The sequence below is a fragment of the Dipodomys spectabilis genome, unplaced genomic scaffold (genome assembly GCF_019054845.1).
Source record: "Dipodomys spectabilis isolate Male_0828 unplaced genomic scaffold, ASM1905484v1 ptg000089l, whole genome shotgun sequence".
Lineage (NCBI taxonomy): Eukaryota > Metazoa > Chordata > Mammalia > Rodentia > Heteromyidae > Dipodomys > Dipodomys spectabilis.
In genome coordinates this window covers 5,123,345-5,144,709 of record NW_024870766.1, presented here as the reverse complement: position 1 = coordinate 5,144,709, position 21,365 = coordinate 5,123,345, and the positions used below count along the sequence as shown (strand labels likewise).

At 35.8% G+C, this 21,365-nt stretch overlaps 1 protein-coding gene across 1 annotated transcript; it reads left to right on the top strand.

Moving 5' to 3' along the window:
* Positions 1-112: 112 nt before the first annotated feature.
* Positions 113-20,996, top strand: Gtpbp10 (GTP binding protein 10). The gene is made up of 10 exons (XM_042684572.1): positions 113-177; positions 2,819-3,012; positions 3,970-4,061; positions 4,529-4,673; positions 5,767-5,840; positions 9,335-9,387; positions 11,512-11,619; positions 12,396-12,473; positions 16,902-17,025; positions 18,896-20,996. The coding sequence occupies exons 1-10, from the start codon at positions 145-147 to the stop codon at positions 19,102-19,104; spliced, it is 1,110 nt and encodes a 369-aa protein (XP_042540506.1). The 5' UTR covers positions 113-144; the 3' UTR covers positions 19,105-20,996.
* The last annotated feature ends 369 nt before the right edge of the window (positions 20,997-21,365 follow it).

Below are 21,365 nucleotides of genomic sequence, written 5' to 3'. Positions count from 1 at the left end.
CCTGAAGCTTCCGCGCCTCTCACAGCCCGCGCGCTACACACCACGCATGCGCCAGCCGAGAGGGGCGGGGAGTCGGGCCGGCGTCCGGCGGTGACGTAGAAACAGAGCGCCGTACGGAAGAGGCTGTCCTGGTCGGGAGCCGTCATGGTGCACTGCAGCGGCGGGTTGTTCAGAAAGGTCCGTACCGGTGCTCCCGTGCCGGCTGGGCATGCTGTGCGCCCCTCGCGCCCTCCCCGGCGCTTTCCTCGGTCGGGACCGTTTTCCCCGCTGGGTTTTACCGTCCGCCCGCCGCCCCAGGCGGGGTGCCCGCCCTCGGGGGCGGACGGGGGTCTCAGCCCCTCGCGTGTGGGCCTTGTTTGGGGGGATGGTGGGCGGGGTTCTTCGGGGGCGCCGTGTGCTCTGAGACGGCGGCCCGGGGCACCTACCTGCCGTGTAGACACGAAGTGCAGCATACATGGAGCATTGGGGCTCTCGCTCTGTTCCGCTTACATGTTGTGGGCATTTTTTATAAGTCTTGCGCGCCCGTGCACTTTGTGTTTGTTTTTCGGTCGGTTGTGGTGCTTGAACTCAGGGCCTGGGCGCATTAGGGTTTATGGGGACATTTCTGCCCCGGCTGGCTTTGAACAGTGATCCTCAGATCTCATCCTCCTGAGTAGCTACGATTACAGGCGTTTGCCACCGGCACCCAGCTTCTAGTGCACATCTTAAGGTTTTTCTGACGAATATCAGACACCAAGAGTGTGTATTGATGGCTAAAACATTTGGTGTTAATACAGTGTCTTTTTTTTTTTTTTGGTCCAGTCGTGGGGCCTGAACTCTGGGCCTGGGCGCTGTCCCTCAGCTCTTCAGCTCAAGGCTAGCACTCTACCACTTGAGCCACAGCGCCACTTCCGGCTTTTTTCTTTTTTCTTATGTGGGGCTGAGGAATCGAACCCAGGGCCTCAGGCATGCAAGGCAAGCGCTCTACCACTGAGCCACCTTCCCAGCCGGAAGAGGTTTGTTGTTTTGTTTTTTTTGTTTGTTTGTTTTAAGCCGGGCACCCGTGGCTTGTGCCTGTAATCCTAGCTACTCAGGAGGCTGAGATCTGAGGATCGCGGTTCAAACCCAGCACGGGTAGGAAAGTCCGTGAGACTCTTATCTCCAATAAACTCAAAAACTGGAAGTGGTATTGTGGCTCAAAAGATAGAGCGCTCTACTTGAGCTGAAGAGCTGAAGGACGCGCCCAGGCCCAGAGTTCAAGCCCCACGACCCACAAAAAAAAAAAAAAAAGTCAAGCATTGAACAGAAAATGTAAGGGCCTTCCTCAGTTAATTAGAGTGGTCAGTGTTTCAGTTTGAAGACTTCCTAGACTGAACTAGTATCGATTAAGAAATTATTTTGATAGCCTTGGAGGTTCAGTGAGGAAAACAAGCACTAAACATAGTGTAAGATATCATAATGATACATGTATAATCAAACTGCTAGGAAAGCCAGAAAAGTTATAGTGTTTGGCAGGCTGCCAGTGTTCTACTGGCTGCCTGTGTCTCATGCTTGTAATTCTAGTTTCTCAGGAGGCTGAGAGATGAGAATCAGCATTTGAAGCCACTCTAGGAAAGAAAGTCCATGAGACTTAACCCAATTCACCAAGAAAAACCAGAAGTAGAATTGTGGCTCCAGTGATAGAGTGCTAGCCCTGAGCAAAAAAGCTAAGGGACAGCCAACAGGCCCTGAGTTCAAGTTCCACTACCAGTACAAAGGAAGAAAAAGGCTTCCAATACACTCTCAAATTATGGAACCATGTTTGGTTTCATTACTTGAAAGAACATTGAGGTTATGGCATTCAGGTAGGTTTATGATAGAAAATAACAAGTGCCTTTCTAAATAGAGGAAAAGCAGCAGCATGATATAGAGTGAAGCAGTACATCATGTAGAAAGAGCAAATAGGGACAGGACAATGGGAAAGGTTTAGAGAGGCAGTACATCATGTAGAAAGAGCAAATAGGGACAGGACAATGGAAAGGGTTGAACAAATGAAAATGACACTGGAAAGGTAGAGTAAGGACTTTGAATATAGTATTATAAATTTGAAATAGTAAAACCATGATGGTTTATGAATAGAGGAGAAACATCAAATTCTTAAAAAAAAAAATAGCATTTGACAGCAAGATGGAGGAAGCATTAAGGAAGGAATGAATAGTCACTGGAAGATCATTTAGGAGTTAATATGCTGGTCAAGGTTCTCCAGCACAGTACAGGAAAGGAGAGAGGGCTTCTGGGAAAGAAATGGATGTCTGCAGACTCAATGATTAGCTGATCCTATTTTTTGAGGGAACATTGGAGGAACAAATTTAGGAAGGTTTATTTGTGTGTTAACATTTTCTTTATGAGGTGACTATTTTCCATTCAGTTGATAGCCACCAAGTTATATGTTTGGAGGGGTTGAGAATATAAAGTACAGGTCTTTCAGTTGCTTTAAACTACTAACCACTTCCCAATAAGTTCCAACAGATCAGATATAGAAAATATCTCAATTAAATGATGGTTATTAGTACAGGCTGAAACCACCCAATATAGGAAGTTCCAAATGAAAAAAGGACCAAGATCAGAGACCTGGTTGATAAGTAGAACAATAATTAAACATTGAAAAACAATACCATAAAAGAGATAAATGGAAAAAAGAGGTAACATTAAGTGAGCTAAGAAAAAATCTATATACATGGCATGTAGATAGCCATTATTGATTCTTCACTAAATGAAATCTTGGTGGAACGAAACTAGGACTTCTAAGTTAATTAATGTATTTGTTATACAAATATTTTCTCTTTTTTCTCTTTTTAAGTATGGAAAATTCATTGATAAGCTAAGAGTCTTCACCAAGGGAGGAAGTGGTGGAATGGGTTACCCTCGTTTAGGTGGAGAAGGTGGAAAAGGTGGTGATGTATGGGTTGTAGCGCACAAAAGAATGACATTAAGACAACTGAAAGACAAATACCCTCAGAAACGGTTTGTGGCTGGAGAAGGAGCAAACAGTCGGTAAGTGCTTAGTGAATGACTTGGATTTTCTAAAATCAAACACTTAGGAAAAAAAACCTGTCTCCCAGTGTGCACCTGTATTCTTCTTTGTACTTCTGTAAAAGCAGAAAATAATTTGAATCTTTACTATTCTAACATTATCCTTGGCAACCTCTAAGAAACCTCTCTTAGATTTGGTAATGTAATTACTTAGCACCACCATTAAAAAAATAGTCACACAAAAAATGAATCATTAATAATTGGTCACCCAGAGATAATTACAATTAAGTTTTCCACACTTTCTAAGATGTTTATGCATGGTAACACAAATGTAGTTGTAATATATTGTATATATGTATATAAAATCAGACACAAAGAAAAGAAAATGAGAATATACCATTTTACATCATCTTACATAACAGCTTTTTTCATGACATTATTCAAGATGCTACATAATATTGCAGTACTGGGATTAAAATTGTATCATTTGATTTGTGTTTGTTTTATTTTCAGTCATAGCCATAATGTAATACCCTTACGTAAAGATTTTTCATATAGTTGATTTTTTAAAAAATACAGTTCTAGACTTGCAACTACTAAGTTAGAAGTTTATATCAAGAAGTTTATGAGCAGTTTGAGAGTAGATGTTATAAGTACTGTCAAGCTTCATTAGTTAGATTTTCTAGTTTTTTTTCCCCCTAGCTTTTTTGTTTTGTAACAATAGTTTTCATTAGAGATGTTCAGTATATTAGTTTGGTAACTTAAGTCATTACCAGTTATATAATATACAGTAGTTAAACTTGATAGGGATAATTTTAGTTTTTCTTTAGTATTTGACTATTTAACATCTGCATTAGATAGCATGGCTGATTACTGTTCTTTGTAAACTATTATATTTGCTTAAAGTCTAAATCATTTCATTTAGTGGGTTTTTCTTACCTTAATTTAGGGTTTTTGTTTCGTTTTGTTTTTTGATAGGGTTAATGCCTTGAAAGGCTCCAAAGGAAAAGACTGTGAAATCCCTGTTCCTGTGGGTATTTCAGTAACTGATGAAAATGGTAAAATTATAGGTGAGTGTATTGATTGAGGGTTTTGGGCATAACTTATCTTGAATTTTAGGAAAAAATTTAGCACCAATAATTTTAGCTGCTAATTTATAAAAAAAAAAACTTACTAAAATGCATATAAAATTTATTTAAAATTTACTGCTGGATTTTAGATACAATACTATTTGATTTTAAACCATATAACTAGTCTGTTTTCAACTGATTGCCAAAGTGGTTTTTCTAGGGTCATATTTTTAATTAATTAATTAATAATAGTGCTGAAAGCCTAGCCTAGGGCCCCAAGTATGCTGCGAAAGCAATTTTTGCTGTTACCACTCCCCCCCAACCACAGGGTGAGACTTAAATTTCATATTATGGTTTAGTCTTTCAAGTTTATAAGTTTGAATGCTTTTCCAAATAATTTCTAAAAGAAAAATACCATATTATTGATTTCATTGATCTTTGCTATATTTTCTCTCCTTCTTTTAAAGGAGAACTCAACAAAGAGGAAGACAGAATTTTGGTAGCTGGAGGTGGTCTTGGTGGTAAATTACTTACAAATTTCCTACCTTTGAAAGGCCAGAAAAGAACAATTTACCTTGACTTAAAACTGATAGCTGATGTTGGCCTAGTAGGGTAAGCACTATTCATGTTTTTAGTATACTTTCAGGGAGATAGTTCATGAAGAAGCATGCATGTCAATAGTAATTTGAGGCTAGAATTCATTTGGAATTATAAACTTTGTCATGAGTGACCCTTGGACAGAGAAGGACTTGGGAACCATCTGTCACTACTCACCCTGCAGTCAAAAATCTGCATATAACTTTTCAATCCACCCAGATTTAATTAATAGCATTCCTCTTATTAACTAGAAACCTTACAAATAATATGAAGTCAACACATGTTGTATATATGGTGAAAAATGTGCAAGAACTTTTACTTTAAAATGGATTCTTCTTGAGAGATAAGCTACTCATGGAGATGGTTGGCATTCCATCTAAGGAGGTATTTTTTAGCACTTGAATGGACTGCAAATAGTATCAGAAAATGGCTACAAAATTATTACAGTAGCTTAATATATGCCCAGTTTATTATGTAGCTATGTTATAATGCCACATCTTTATATTTGCTTATATTTGTCTTGACTTCAGGTAGCACTAGGTATGGTAATGATTAACTTTGTTTGTCAGCTTTATTAGATTGGAAGGCATCTAGGAGATCAGTAAATCACACCACTAGATACGTCTGGTAGGGCATTTCCAGAGAGAATTAAGTGTGGCAGCTCTGCTTCAAATGTGGGGAGCAACATCCATACATTGATGGCCTAGATGGAAAAAAAAAGGAGACAGGAGAAAACCCAGTAGTGCAGACATTCTCTCTTTTGTCCCTCACTGTCTGTCTGGCTCACATCTGTCTGCTCTTTTCTACTCACCTAATCATAGTGGACTGATACCTCTGAAAATATGAGCCTAAATAGATCTGTTTAAATCTGTTCTTCCCTCAAGTTATTTGTATCAGACATTTTTATCATAGTGACAATAAATCTAATACCAAAATTGATACCAGGCATATTAAGTATACATTCTACCATTGACTACATCCCAGAGTTCAACTTTTAATCCCAGATACATTTAAGAAGCCTATTTCTTGAATTGCTGTGATTCAGAAATAAGCAACATTTAGTAATATGGTATTTACTGTAATGTATAGCCACATTTACTTATTTCAGATTCCCAAATGCTGGAAAATCGTCTTTGCTAAGTCAGGTTTCTCGTGCAAAACCAGCGATTGCAGATTATGCATGTAAGTATAATGTGTATTTTTTGTGTGGAAGCAGATTGTGTGTGTGTGTGTGTGTGTGTGTGTGTGTGTGTGTGTATACACTGGTTCTGGGGCTTGTGTGTGTGTGTGTGTGTGTGTGTGTGAACACTGGTTCTGGGGCTTGAACTGAAGGCATTGTCCTTGTGCTTTTGTGCTCAAAGCTAGTGCTCAGTCACTTAGCCACAACTCCAGTTCTGGCTTTTTGGTGGTTCATTGGAGACAAAAATCTTACAGACTTTTCTGCCTGGTTTGGCTTCAAACTGCAATCCTCAGATCTCTAGCTCCTGAATAACTAGGATTACAGGCATAAGCTATCAGTGCCCAGTGTCAGGCTTTTAATTTTGTGTGTGTGTGCGTGTGCGCACGTGCGCGTGTGCCTATATTGGGACTTGGAGATTGATGGTTCTCTACCACTTGGACCACAGCTCTACTTCTGGCTTTTTTGTTAATTAACTAGAGATAAGAGAAAAGATAGACTTTTATGCTCAGGGAAGATTTTTGAAGACCTAATTTTCACTGAGTTTAAATAAAATTGACAGCTTGGAGGTGTCCTAATTTTGAAACTTTTAGGAATTGGGAAGATTAATTTGACAATTGTAGAAACTAGATGAGCTATAATAGAAACTTAGATTAGAGTTGAGGGCTGGGAAGGTGGCTCAGTGGTAGAGTGCTTGCCTTGCATGCATGAGGCACTGGGTTCCATTCCTCAGCACCGCATAGCAGAAAAAGCTCAAAGTGGCTCTGTGGCTCAAGAGGTGGAGTGCTAGTCTTGATCTGAAGAGCTGAGGGACAGCACCCAGGGCCACAGTTCAAGCCCCACACCTGACCCAAAAAAAAAAAAAAGAGTTGAGAGTTCATAAAAGAAAAAAAAAAAGAGCTGAGAATTAAGGTTTAGTGAGCCCGTGGGACTTTAAGGCCATGCTCCAGGGAATGGCCCTTATTTTCCCAGGGAGTGGCTACTTTATTATTCTTTGAGGCCCTAATCAGGCCAGCCTTCCCAGCCTTTTCTTCTCAAATGGGACCTAGCTGAAGATAAGTGATGAGGCCACACAGATTCAAGGTAACCAATGAAGATCCTCTTTCAAAGAAACTTTATTTAAGTGAAATAGACTTGAAGGTTATGACACTAGATGAGTTAACGCTGAGATTGAAACAATAATATGAGACAGACTCAAAAATACCTGAGAGAAGACTGAGTAAATAATGTGTTGAGACAGTGGGCTGACCACAGGGACATTTTATGAATTGAGAAAAGGTATAGTGATTATCTCTACCAAATTCATTGATGATTTAGATAAATGAGGCACTATTTTCTTCATACTTTCATCCAAGCCTGGAAGTAAACTTTTTAAAGTAGAACATTCGGTAAGTCATCGGTTTGAATTTCTGCTTGGTGATAATAGAGTCGGAGATGAGTGGAAGATAAATCTACCTTGTCCCAGTGTTTAAGTGCAGCTTTAACAAGGATAACTTACGTTTGTTCTTAATGGTTCAAATCATTTCCAAACACACAAAAAGTTCATAGTTAAGTGTTCAGTGCTCATTCAAAAGAACCAAGAGGAATGCAGCTATCCAGGGCTATATTGAACAGCTTAAAAAGAGTTGGCTTTACAGTTAGTACCTTAAAATTAATCAGGATGAACTAAATGACTTTATCATTCAACTTGACAAGTAGTAGAAGTTATGCTGTATACCATTCTAGTTCTCCAACCAGTAACAGTAAAAGTCTGACAGTAAAAGTCTCAAGCTTTACCCTCAAGTACCGGCAGGCCTACATCTTCTGAGTCAATAGCAGACAGAGGGCAAAAGTAAAGACTGCAGTCTTCTAGCAAATGGACAAAAACAGCAGCTCTTTTACTCAAGGTTACCCAGCTCTGAATGTCCCAGGAAAGATAACACTGCTGAGGGTTACCTTCTCTAGGGGATGATAAATAAGGTATCCAACAGCTAGGAGAGAACTGGAAGGAGGTAATAATTACATAAACCACCTCAGTGTAGAATATGAAAATATGGATTATCCCATGAATGTGAAAACTCTCATTACTCATTTGACACTGATTCTAAACATTACCCTCAAGAATAGAGCAGTGAGTGGGTAAAGTAACTCAGCTATGGGTTCCTCTCATATTCAAAATGGTTTAGGCACAAGTATAAATGTACAGAGAAGAAACTACAAAAAATTAATCATGCTTTTCATAATTTGCCTTTGTGAGTAGATGTTTTTATGTAGTTTTCTTTAATTTCTCTTTACTTCAATACCTCTGCTGCTTGAAAATTTAACAATGTTTTTTACTTATATGAGTTAATGTGAAATTGTAAATGAGTCTTTCTTTAAAGTATAATACAATGATATCTATGTATTGTCATCTGTAGAACCTGTGCAAGAATATACTTATGCTATTAATATTTTTATGTCATTCAGACTTTTGAGATATGGATTTATGGCTGCTAGTATTTTTTTTAATCAAAAAAGTTGGATTTTATGGAAGTCCTATAGTAGTATTAGTGTTAGATATGTCTGTGTATTTGTCTTCATGTAACTGTTAAAGAAATTAATTTACTTGCTCAGTTTTTATGAACTGTATATTAATGTATATTGTTCTGTGACTCCAGTATATCTTAACGGTATTGACCAAACCTACAGATTTTTATTGTAAATACATCCCTTCTCAAAAAGAACCTGCTGTTATATTTAAGCTCTTGCCATTACTAAACAAAAAGAATGACATATACTGGGAAAAGAAAATAAGAAATTGGTCTAATTAAGTTAGACTAATTGAGAAATTAATCTCTGATCAGTAGAGTTATTTTGAACAAATTAGTATAAATTTCCTGTTCGGTGTTAGTTTTATATATATAGGAATGTTAAGAATAGAAAAGGAAAAGCAAAAGGGTCGTTGGAAAGCAACTAATTAGTACGTATGGCTTAAAATAAGGCAACATGAAAAAGGACTAGAATTTTACCTGTAGATTCTGTGATGGAAATCTAAATTGTGAGCCCCCTAATATACCATTCTCTATAAGTATACACACAGACACACACGCAGACACATACACACGCACACACACACATCTATTTTGTTTCAAGTATATGTGAACAAAATAATTATAGCTTCCATTTAAACAAATTAAAAAGTCTGAATTAAACTATTCACACAACATAAGAATTTATTCTATATATAATCTTAAGAGTATTGAGGGGCTGGAAAGGTGGCTCAGTGGTAGAGCGCTTGCCTTGCATGCCTGAGACCCTGGGTTCGATTCCTCAGCACCACATAAGCAAAAAGAAAAAAGCCGGAAGTGGCACTGTGGCTTAAGTGGTAGAGCACTAGCCTTGAGCTGAAGAGCTGAGGGACAGCACCCAGGCCCAGAGTTCAGGCCCACGATGGACCCCCCTCCCCCCTTCCCCCAAAAAAAGTGTTGAGAAAAGACAGCTTTTATTCCTAGTCTTAACTGATCATTGTTTTTCCTTTCAGTTACAACATTAAAGCCTGAACTTGGAAAGATTATGTACAGTGACTTCAAACAGGTATTTTAAAACACTTGATTAAAAGAGTAAATACTTTGTTTTGGTATAGAACTTTATAATATCTGCCTGTTTCTGAGGGGATAATGTAATAAGATTTGTTCTATAAATAAAACTATGATTGAATTAATTCTGCTCTCCACTGTCATGAGTAAAATGCTGGAGAAATGACTAAAGTGGTAGATAGAGGCCTTCTTAGCAAGTACAAGGCTGAGTTCAATCTCTAGTCTCTCACTCAAAAAAAAATTAGAAACTAATCAATTATTCTTCCAAATGTATGTTCAATATGTGTTCAATATGTAGTTACCATGTTGTTTCTACATTGTGTCTTCCTTAATTTCTGTTTCTTCTCAATTCAGATTTGTATTTTATTAACATTGGATTATTGATCTCCATTCAATTTCTAAAGTTTGGAAATGATTTTTTTGCACTTTCATTTTTAGAAGACAGTTTTATGAGATTTTCATCTCATCCACTTACTAAAATTTATTTTTATGGATCACATGGTAGTGGCTCGTGCTTATATTTCTAGCTACTGAGGAGGCTGAGGTTTGAGAATCATAGTTTGAAGCCAGCTCTAAAGGAAAGTCTACGAGAGCAAAAGAGCTCAGTGACAGCATCCAGGCCTTCAGGACCACTACATGTGTGCACATGCACGCACATACACACACACACACATTTTTTTTTCCTTTATAAAGAAGAATTGTAGAGTTGCTTTTTTTTTTGTATATACAAAATGTATATACACAATATAATTCACAATATGCACAATATAAAATGTATATACACAGTGATGTTTATAGCAACTTTATTAATTTTTAACTACTGGAAGTTGGAAACAATTATGGTATCTTTCAGTACATAAATGGATTTATGTATCCATTCCTATCCAGAAAATAGAATATTCAGTTCAAAAACTAAATGCGCTCTCAAGCCTTGAAAGTTACAAAAAGTGAAAGAAGCCAGTCTGATTAGTCTATACATTGTATAATTCTAATCAGTTGACATTGGCAAAAGCAAAATTAGAGAAAAGCAGAAAGATCAGTGGTTTACAGGGCATGGGAGGAAGGAGTGATAAACAGGTAGAATCGAGAGGTTATTTTTTATTTTTTTATTTTTATTTTTTATTTTTTGGGTCCGGTCGTGGGGCCTGAACTCTGGCCTGGGCGCTGTCCCTCAGCTCTTCAGCTCAAGGCTAGCGCTCTACCACTTGAGCCACAGTGCCACTTCCGGCTTTTTTCTTTTTGCTTATGTGGTGCTGAGGAATGGAACCCAGGGCCTCAGGCATGCAAGGCAAGCGCTCTACCACTGAGCTACCTTCCCAGCCCGAGAGTTATTTTTTTTAGCTCTACCACTGAGCTACCTTCCCAGCCCGAGAGTTATTTGTTTTAGGTGGATATATACATTGAAAAAAATCAGCAGAGAACCTTTAAAGGAAATCTCAGGACATGAGACTTCTTTTACTCAATGGTTATGGTTTATAGTGACTTCCAAAAAGCTCAAGTATAGAGTGATGGTTTATAATTCTTACCACCTTCAAAAGAGTTTAGGAATACTGCATTCTGCTATCTTGAAATACTAGTGAATATGCTGGTATAATATCAGGAAAGGAACAATGATGCCATTTCAAAAAATAAATTTGGAACTTTAAGCAGATACACTTAGTAAATGTTTACTAAATATTATAATATCCATGTAAACTTTAATGAATTCAGATAGTGAAAGTTATAATTTTACAAAAAAATCCATCATAAATAATACATTTATGGAATTACAGGCTTATGTGATTAGTTACTTTGGAAGTAATAAATGCTATACCAGTCCCTCAGATCTACAGATGGTTGGACTCATAAATTTAAGTAAAACAGTATTTGGTAACAAAGGACTTTTTATTCCATATATATGTGTGTGTGTATATATATATGTATATATATATATATATACATATATATATACACACACACATACAATATGTAGCTAAAAAGGTATCCTATTTTTCCAAAGATATAGTAGGAATCATAAATTAGAAACTGTTTATATTTGAAATAACATGAAAATGTTGGAGTATAATTGAGCTGTGGTTTTCATGTATGTTTCTTTTTCATCAAATCCTTAACTTGGTATTAGATATCAGTAGCTGATCTCCCAGGTTTGATAGAAGGAGCACATAAGAACAAAGGAATGGGCCACAAATTCCTCAAGCATATAGAGAGAACAAGACAACTACTCTTTGTTGTAAGTCATATGTGTACTAGTGTGATATTCAAATGAATGGACCTAGTTTTCCCAGGAATGTTTTATAAGTGTGATTTAAAGACAAAATACTCTTATGTTACCTCATTTTTTCATCAGTAATGAACGGCATATATCTTATGTTGATGCAATAAGATTTAATTGCATTGTGCCATAGCTATTCTCAGATGTTCACTCACTGATCAAAATCACTTTATAATGCATTTCTCAGTATAATATCCCCATCATTAACTCTGACTATAGTAGTATAATTTCACTTTCTAAGTCTGTTTATAGGGGAACAAGTATGGCAGGTAATCAGTAGTCATGGGGATGGAAATGTCAGTATTACTGCATTTAGTTTGGTCGTGCTTGTCAAGATTTAATTCCTTAAGATTTCTGGCATACTATTATGTTATTTAGTCTCTTTAGTCTTTTCTCTTTTATTGATATTGCTTGAGTTATATATGAGATTGTCTATATTATTAAAAATTGACTTCTATATACTAGATTCTCATTAAGTAATACTAAGTAATATTAAGTAATATTATGAAAATTCATCATGAACAACACATTTATGGGATTACAGGCTTATATTATTAGTAATTTGAAAGTAATTTAGTAATCTTGACACCTCGGTTTCTGTTACTTGTTTTTAATTGTGAAAATTTAGTAGATTGTAGTTTGAGAAATTGTTTTAGCTTGAAAGAATACTTCCTATCAATATATAGAAATATATAACCATTTTTATGTTAAAGACTGTCTCTTCTCTTTTTTAGGTTGATGTTTCTGGATTTCAGCTTTCTTCCCAAACTCAGTACAGAACTGCCTTTGAAACTGTAATGCTACTTACAAAAGTAGGTCCTTTGTTTTTTTGAGTTTTATATCTAACATTGTAAGGTCCGCTCCTGAATGGCAAGCAGACTCCACCCTCTTCACAGCAAAGTCTCCACCCAGTACCTGCATTACCTAGGCAACTGGCACACCTGGAAGAGGTCGCATCCGATCAGGTCACATCTGGATTCAATGTGGCCACACCTTCCCCCCTTCCACACACCCCCCCCCCCCCCAGATAAGGCCTAGCTCAGGCCCAGATGCTCTCTTTCCCAGGTCTTTCCCTGGCCTTTCCCATCCGCTTGGAGGGTCAACATGGCCTGGTGCCAGCCAGAACAATAAATAAACCTCCCCCTTACCTGAATACCACGTGCGTGGTGTGGTTTTTACTCGGTTACCTCTTTTTAAAAACCTAACATCCTTTACGTAACATTGTAATTCACCTTTTTAAGATTTTTATATCCTTAAATATTTTTAAATCTCAATTATAATTTTTTAGCTGATTTAAGGTTGATGTCTGATTCTTCAGCATTCACTGCTTCTCAAAGTATTGAAATAGATAAAAATTTCCCAACTTCCAAATCCATTACTTTGTATATTTTATCTTGCGTCAATTTTGACATGTGTATTTCTTCTTGAAACATTCTTCATTTTTGGCTTGATGAACCTTAGATACTTTTCCTACTTTCTAGACTGTTTCTTAGTCTACTTTTTGCTCATCTGGCTTGGGAAATGCAGTCTTCTTAATCTTAGTCTGCTCACTGATGGAGCCACTGTGCCTGCTCTCAGTCTACATTTCAGTCTCTTTTCTGATTCTCTTCTTATTTGTTGTCTTCTTTTTTCTTTTCTTAGATTTGATTTCTTTTGTAGTATTGAGTTCACTCAGGGCTTTCCTGCAAGGCAGGAGCTCTTCCCCTTGCACCTTACTCCATCCCTTTCTCTGCTTTAGTTTTTATTTTGAATTTAAAAAATAACTTTTTGCCCAGCTAGCCTGGACCATAATCCTCCTATTTATGTTTCCCAGTTACCTGAGATGACACCCAACTTTTTATTGGTTGAGATAGAATCTTGTAAACTTTTGCCTGGGTTAACCTTAGACCACAGTTTTCCCAATCTCTACCTCCCAGGTAGTTTGGATTAATTACATGCATAAGCCATTGTGTCCAGCGTCCACTTATCCTTTAAATAATATTTAAATTTCTGTCCTAGCTATTGTACAGTCCTACCAATTCTCATTTCTCAGTTACAATGAATATATATATATAAATGAATATATATTCAGTTACAAGATTCCAGATCTATATGTGACAACCTTTTGATTGTGCTTTGATACTTATTAGACATCTTTAATTGGATGTGTTATTAATATGCTTAGAATTAAACAAAAAAATTTCTTTACCTCCCTCTAGAATTTTCATTTAGTATGTAGCTAAAAATCTGGAAGGTATTCTTGATTCTGTTTTCTCACCATATGCATGAATCACTGTCAGTTGTATTTTCTGAATCTCTAAAAGCTATCTATACTTGTAATCATTATGCTCTCTCATATCATATCTGTCCCTGTCTGTTCTCCTTGCTTCCAGTTTTGCTTCTCTCCAGTCCATTTTTTCTGACAATACAAAGAATGGTCTTTGTAAAAGAGCCAAGCTCCTCTTTGTTCTGTTCAAAACAGAATTAAAGTTTAACCTGACCATGGTCAGTGAGGTCTAGCAAATTTGGTTCCCTGCTTAGTAGCTCTTCTTCCCCTCCCCTACCTTTTTTTCTGCATTTTCTGCATTCTGTATTTTTCTGCACAGTATGAGGTTTCTGACCTTCAGAAGTGTGTAAGTCTTATTTGTTTTATCTGTAATGGATAATGGTGTGAATATTTATGTAGAGATTTTTGTGAAGACATAATGTTTTCATTTCTTTTAAATATATACCTAGAAGTAAAACTGCTGGTTCTCTGTTAACTTGGTTCATATTTTGAGGAACTATCTAACTGCTTCCACATTGACTCAACCAGCAACGCTTGAGGGTTTCAATATTATATACCAATGTGAATGCTAGTTGTCTGATGTTTTTATTTTAATCATCTTGTTGGAATGCAGTATTATTTGATCTTTATTTGTATATTGCTTGTGATTGATATTGAGCATATTTTCATGTGTTTATAGCAATTTGTATGTCTTTAAAGAAATGTTTATTCAGATTGTGTTTGCATGTGTAAACTAAATACATAAAAGTTATATCCATCTAAGTTGTACTATATGTTTTGATACATGTATACATGAAATGTTTAAATCAGTTCAAACATACTTATTTCAAACATTTTTTCTTTATAGTAAAAATTTTGAAAGTTCTTTGTTGTATAAGCACACTAAAACTTTTCCCAATTTGAATTATAATTTATTATCCATTGATCAGCACCCCTTACTTTGATTCTGTCCCCTTCCTTATACTACCCAAACCTCCAGTATCCACCATTCTACTCTCAACTTCTTTGAGTTCAACTCTTTTAGATTGCATATGAGTAAATCATGTTGTATTTGTATTTTCTTGGCATGTTTCATTTACAAAATGCTCTCCAGTTTCATCTGTTGCTGCAATTGTCATAATTTTATTCTTTCTTATTGCTGAGTAGTTTTCTACTGTACATGTACTGTGTATTCTTTTCCCTTTCTTTTTTTTTTAACCAGTCCTGGGGCTTGAGCTCCAGGCCAAGATCCTAGTAGCTAGGATTACAGGCATGAGCTACTGATGGCCAACTTTACTGTGCTTTTCTGTGTGTAAATCCAAAGAAAATGAAATAAGTACACTGAAGAAACAAAAAAAATACATACATACATGTTCATTTTAACTCTATTCATAATTGTCAAGAAATAAAAATAATATAAATGTCCACTAACTGAATGGAATAAAAAAAATACAGAGTAAATGGCCAGGCACTGTTGGCTCACACCTGTAATCCCAGCTACACAACTTTACTGTGCTTTTCTGTGTGTATGTATGTGTATGTGTTTGCTGGTCCTTGGGCTTGAACTCTGGGCCTGGGCACTATCCCTGAGCTTCTTTTGCTTAAGGTGAGCACTCTACCACTTGAGCCAAAATATCACTTATGGCTTTTTTGAATAGTTTATTGAAGATAGGAGTCTCATAGACTTTCCTGCCTGGACTGACTTTGAACCACAATCCTCTGATCTCAGCCTTCAGAGTAGCTGGGATTACAGGTGTGAGCCAACAGTGCCTGGCCATTTACTCTGTATTTTTTTTATTCCATTCAGTTAGTGGACATTTATATTATTTTTATTTCTTGACAATTATGAATAGAGTTATAATGAACATGTATGTATGTATTTTTTTTTTGTTTCTTCAGTGTACTTATTTCATTTTCTTTGGATTTACACACAGTAGGGTAATTGCTGGATCTTACAGTAGTTCTATTTATAAATTTTTGAGTAACCTCCACAGTTTTCTATAAGAATATACATTTGCACTAATAGTGTATAAGGATTTTGTTGTTATTGTGTTGGAAGTTCTAGGTCTTGAATCAGGAACTGGGCACTATCCCTGCTTTTTGCTCAAGGCTAGCACTGTACCACTTGAGCCAGAGCTTCCACTTCCAGATTTTTGGTGGTTAATTGTAGATAAGAGTCTTCAACTTTTATGCCCAGGGCCGGCTTTGAATTGTGATCCTCAGAGTTCAGCCTCATGTGTAGCACTCGGCTGGATTTCTTTCTTTATACCCTTGAGAACATTGGTCACTGTTTGCCTTTTCTAGAATAGCCATCTAAATTGATAACATTTTTCTCTTTTTTGTTTTGGCATTACTGGGAAATTGAACCCTGTGCCTCATGCATACTAGACAAGCATTCTCAAATCATTACTTTAGTCCTTTTGTTTATATTGTTTTTGACACAAGATTTCAAAGACTGTCTACCTTTGCCTTGGCTGACCTTGTATTAATAATCTTCCCTTCTCCTGAGTAGCTAAGATTACAAACATGCTTTATCATGCTAGGCTATATGAAATCTTATTGGGGTTTATTTACATTTTCCTGCCTATTGTTGTTGAGCAGAGAAGAAAGCTGTTTTTAAATTCTGACCAAGACTTATTTATCTACCTTGTCAAAATTTTCTTCCTTTTTTTTTTTTGGCTTGTGATTTTGGATTATGTCTAAGAAAGTTGCTAAGTTCATGATTATAAAGATTTTAGTACATGAGTTTTTTTTCTCCAAGGTTATTGTTTTTGACAACTTTTTAATGAAATCCAGATATCTGTATTTGGCTCCATACATAAATCAACTGTTTCTAGGTAGTCAAGTGGGCTAACATTATTCAAATGACTTAACCAGAAGTATTTTCTGAAGCTCCTTTGTTAGTTCTGTGGTTGTTGAGACTTACTGCATTTTAGTGCAAAGAATGAGCTCTCTAGATCTTTCCATGTCTGGTTTTTCTTCTTTTTATTTAAAGGAGTTGGAGTTGTACAAAGAAGAACTTCATGCAAAACCTGCACTCCTGGTCATTAATAAAATGGATTTGCCAGATGCCCAAGATAAATTTCATGAACTGATGTACCAACTCCAGAATCCTAAAGGTAAATCCCTCAATAATGTAATCCCAGTTTAATGAGCACTAACCATGTTAATGTTAAGTATTTCTAATCACTGGAAAAGAAATCTAATTGTTTCTGCTCTTAAAATCTGTGTGTGTGGGCTGGGAAGGTGGCTCAGTGGTAGAGCGCTTGCCTTGCATGCCTGAGGCTCTGGGTTCGATTCCCCAGCACCACATAAGCAAAAAGAAAAAAAGCCGGAAGTGGCGCTGTGGCTCAAGTGGTAGAGTGTTAGCCTTGAGCTGAAGAGCTGAGGGACAGTGCCCAGGCCCAGAGTTCAGGCCCCATGACTGGACCCCCCCCCTCGCCCCCACCCAAAAAAATAAATCTGTGTGTGTTTGAAGAAAACAACATATGCCATATAAAACATTATTACCAAATTCCAAAATATGTGTTATGGACTGTAAGCCTAAATGAGACACAAGAAAAGAAAGATTAATTTGATGTGAAATGGTTTGGCTTCATGAAGAAGCTCAACTGGAACTGGGTTCTTAAAGAGTATCTGTGACTTAGATAAAAGTTGGGGAAAGTCAGCATCTGTGAAGTCTTTCACTTTAACATACTTTACAAACTCTAGAATTTCAGTCCCCTAGTACACTAAGATAACAGGTATGAGCCACCAGCACTTTGCTTGAAAACATCTTTTTAAAGAGAAGTTTTTTAGTTCTTTGGGTATGTGTGACACAGAACATTATATTCTATCACTAGTGACCATTAGAGAATACCTCTATCTTATGGTGATGGTGCTTCAGTTTACTGAGTATAATTCAGAACCTCATGTACAAGTAAGGAAAAGTATAAATAGTACTAGCTTCTCTTTTTATTGGTGGAGTAATAATTGGGGAAAATAGCTTATAGTGTACTTATAGAAGACAATACCAGAAGGTCCTTTGTCTCTGGAAATCTTTGCTCTAAGTAATTGCTTGTGCCAGAGCTATCCTTGAATTAATAAGTCATTCTTATGATCTACGTCTTCATTAATACTGTTCATAGTTTTCATTCCTTTATACCCTTTGCTTTATGAGTCATTAGTTCTGTTTGGTAGTTATTTTTTGTGAAGAAGAGTATTTTTAGAGGTGGTATCAGAAGTGAGGGCAATCCAAGAGTTTGTAACTATTTGGGACCAACCAATTTAATTCTTGAGTTAACTTCTTCAGACTTTTTTGGTTTCTTAGAAACCAAGCTCAGCTTGTCTAATTTATCTAGATTTTCTGGTTTATATCATTGTTAATCCAGTGACCTTGCTCTCCCCTTTCCCATTACTGTGGGCAGAGAAAAGTTAAAAAAAAGTGTAATATTTATTATTACACTGAGAATAGTAGATTGTGCCCATTTGAAGTGATATTCCTTGGACTATTCCTGCTCCCTTTTCAATTTTAAGTATGTTCATCTTGGCATCAATGATGATAAGCCTATACTTTGGGAACTAGACCAAAGACAACGTTTCAAACTATAAATGACGTTATTTTTATGAGAAACTTCTTTCGGAGTAGCTGTGTTATTGACAGATACTTTATCGAACTCCCTCAAAAAGCAAAATTTATCAATTTCTGTAAGTACATCATCTGATTCAACTTGTATTTATTTTCAGTTTGTTTTAAAACATACTCATCCAAAATAAATAAATAAAATATATTCAGCCAATACTTATTAAGAACTTACTGCATGCCAAGTACCTTACCATTGTTATTACTAAAATTCAGAGGTTGTTGGAGCTTATTAAAGAAGGAAAAAAGGAAATTTAAAATGTTAGTTTTGGATTCCCTGCTTTATAAATCAAAACTCTAATACCAGCATCGTCTTGTCTTCCTTTCATGCACAGTGGAAATCTTCTTTACTTTTTTTTTTATTTCAGATTTCTTGCATCTATTTGAAAAAGAAATGATTCCAGAAAAGATTGTAGAGTTCCAACATGTCATCCCCATCTCTGCAATTACAGGAGAAGGAATTGAAGAATTAAAGAGTTGTATAAGGAAATCACTAGATGAACACACCAACCAAGAAAACGAAGCATATCATGAGAAACAGTTGCTTAATTTAAGAACTCTCAATACAGTCATTTAGTAGGCTGCCATTAAAACATGCTTTTACAAGTTCCAGAAAGGGTATTATTTAAATCTAGTAAAAAAGAGAATACTGTCTGGTCCTAAGAAAGAAATTCTGTTATTTTTAACAATATGGATGAACCTGGTATACATTGTGTTTAGTGATAAACCAAGCACAGGAAGATAAATACCACATGATTTAACTTCTATGAAGAATCTGAAAAGTTTGAACTGATAAAAACATTAGAATGATGGGTAGCAGAGACAGGGAGATGGGTTGGCAAGATATTAGTTTAAAAGGTAAAGGGTTTCAGTTATTTTGAATAAGTTATGTGGTACAGCATGCTATTTATAGTTACAACATCGTATCATATTTTGAAAGTTGGTAAGAAAGTTTTCTTACCACAAAAAAGAAATACCTAGGGACATGTGTATGTTAATTAGCTTGATTGAGCCATTCCAACAGTGTATACATACTTTACTTCAAAATGCCATGCTTAATATGATAAACATATATACTATTTGTGTGTTAATTAAAGATGGCATTGAAATTATATTAATTTGAAAGTTTTACACACTTTAGTATTATTACTAATGTTATATATGTCATCATTCAAGAACTATTGTGTGTGTATGTGTGTTTTTAATGATACTAGAGTTTGAATTCAAGGCCTTGTACTTGGTAGGCCTAAGTCACATGGCAGACCTAGTAAACGCTACTGCTTTTTAAATTATTCGTTATTGCTTTATAATGGAGTATATTAAAAGTAGAAATGCAACTAAGAACTAAAAATTACATTTATAATCCTATAACAACACCCTTTGATATTATGATGTTCCTACTGAGATCATTATTTTAAAATTATGTAAGAGGTTTCCCTAGATTATCATCAGAATGAGCCACTAAGGTTTGCTTTTGGGTCTGTCATGTCCCTGGTTGCGCAAAATGTATAACAGTTCTATTTTGTGAAGCATCTCAAATCCCTACATTTGAACACAATATTCAGTAACAATACAGATCACTGATAATACTTCAGAGAAACCAGCAAGCATTGTCTGTGATTTGAGCTCTGGAAAAAATTTTCTTTTTTATGTATCCTAAGAATTTTATTTTTCAACTTTAGAGGAGACTGATGTATATGTCACAGTTTCTTATTTCCTATTATGTTTCATTTTCCACTTTTATATTTATTAAAGAGAAATAATAGACATGATGACGTTACATAGTGTGAAACATCAGTATATTTGGGAGAGTTCAGAATTTATAAATTTCTGCCTGGGTATATAAAAATAATCACAAATAGGATTTTTTCCTATTTTTTTGGTAAAATGTACATATTAATTGTAAAAAAAATTCAAACAGTAGATAAAACGTATGGGAAAAAATATTTTCTTCTTTCTACATGAAGTCCCTAAGTCCTTCCCAGAAAAAGTATTGTTAACAGTTTATGTTCTTGCAGAAAATTTTAATGTATGTATTTTGAACCCAACAAGAGTTAATTTATAAAGTTTCATGTTTTTTGTCTTTATTTTACAAAGTATCAAGTTGATGAGTTGTATTAGAAGTTATTTTGAAATTTAATACGTAATAGTGATTATGGCTATTCATTCTTGTGTACAGTGCAAATGTCATATTTTGGCCTTAAGGTTCTCCTGATTTGGCAATGTGGCTGGCTTTTTAAAAGTATTAGCACACTTTTGTTTTCTGTTTTCCTTTCCAGTCTCCCGTTCTAGTCTGAGACTATCCTTTCTTGTTCATATCTTGCTTTCCAGACCCTGTGTAGGATGTTCTTTATGCATTGTTGAAAAGAGCAGGAAGACCAGCTGCCATTTTGGAGCTCACATTCCATAGCAGAAACCACAGAGAACTGCAATAACCTACTCCTACTTTATATCATAAACTAAGAGTGGAGAAAAACATTTGGAACATACACTGATCACTGTGACCATATTTTATACTAGGTATGTTCCACATTTGCAGCTTCAATGTCTTTTAGTTTCAGATTGCCTGAATGTAAACAAGTAGTGATATAAGGACAGTTTTGTGAGATGATTGTCAAACATTCTGACATTGTAATCTTAATTTGTCCTACCACATAGTAATATTGACACTTCAGAGGATTCTGCTTCATCATCACAAATTGATGATCACAACTTTTCATAATTTGTTATATATTTGTTATATTACCATTTTCTGGTTGTTGAAAGTATACTCTATATATACTATATATTTTTCTGATCATTATTTGTATTCTAAACAAAAGATGGGAATTTCAGATT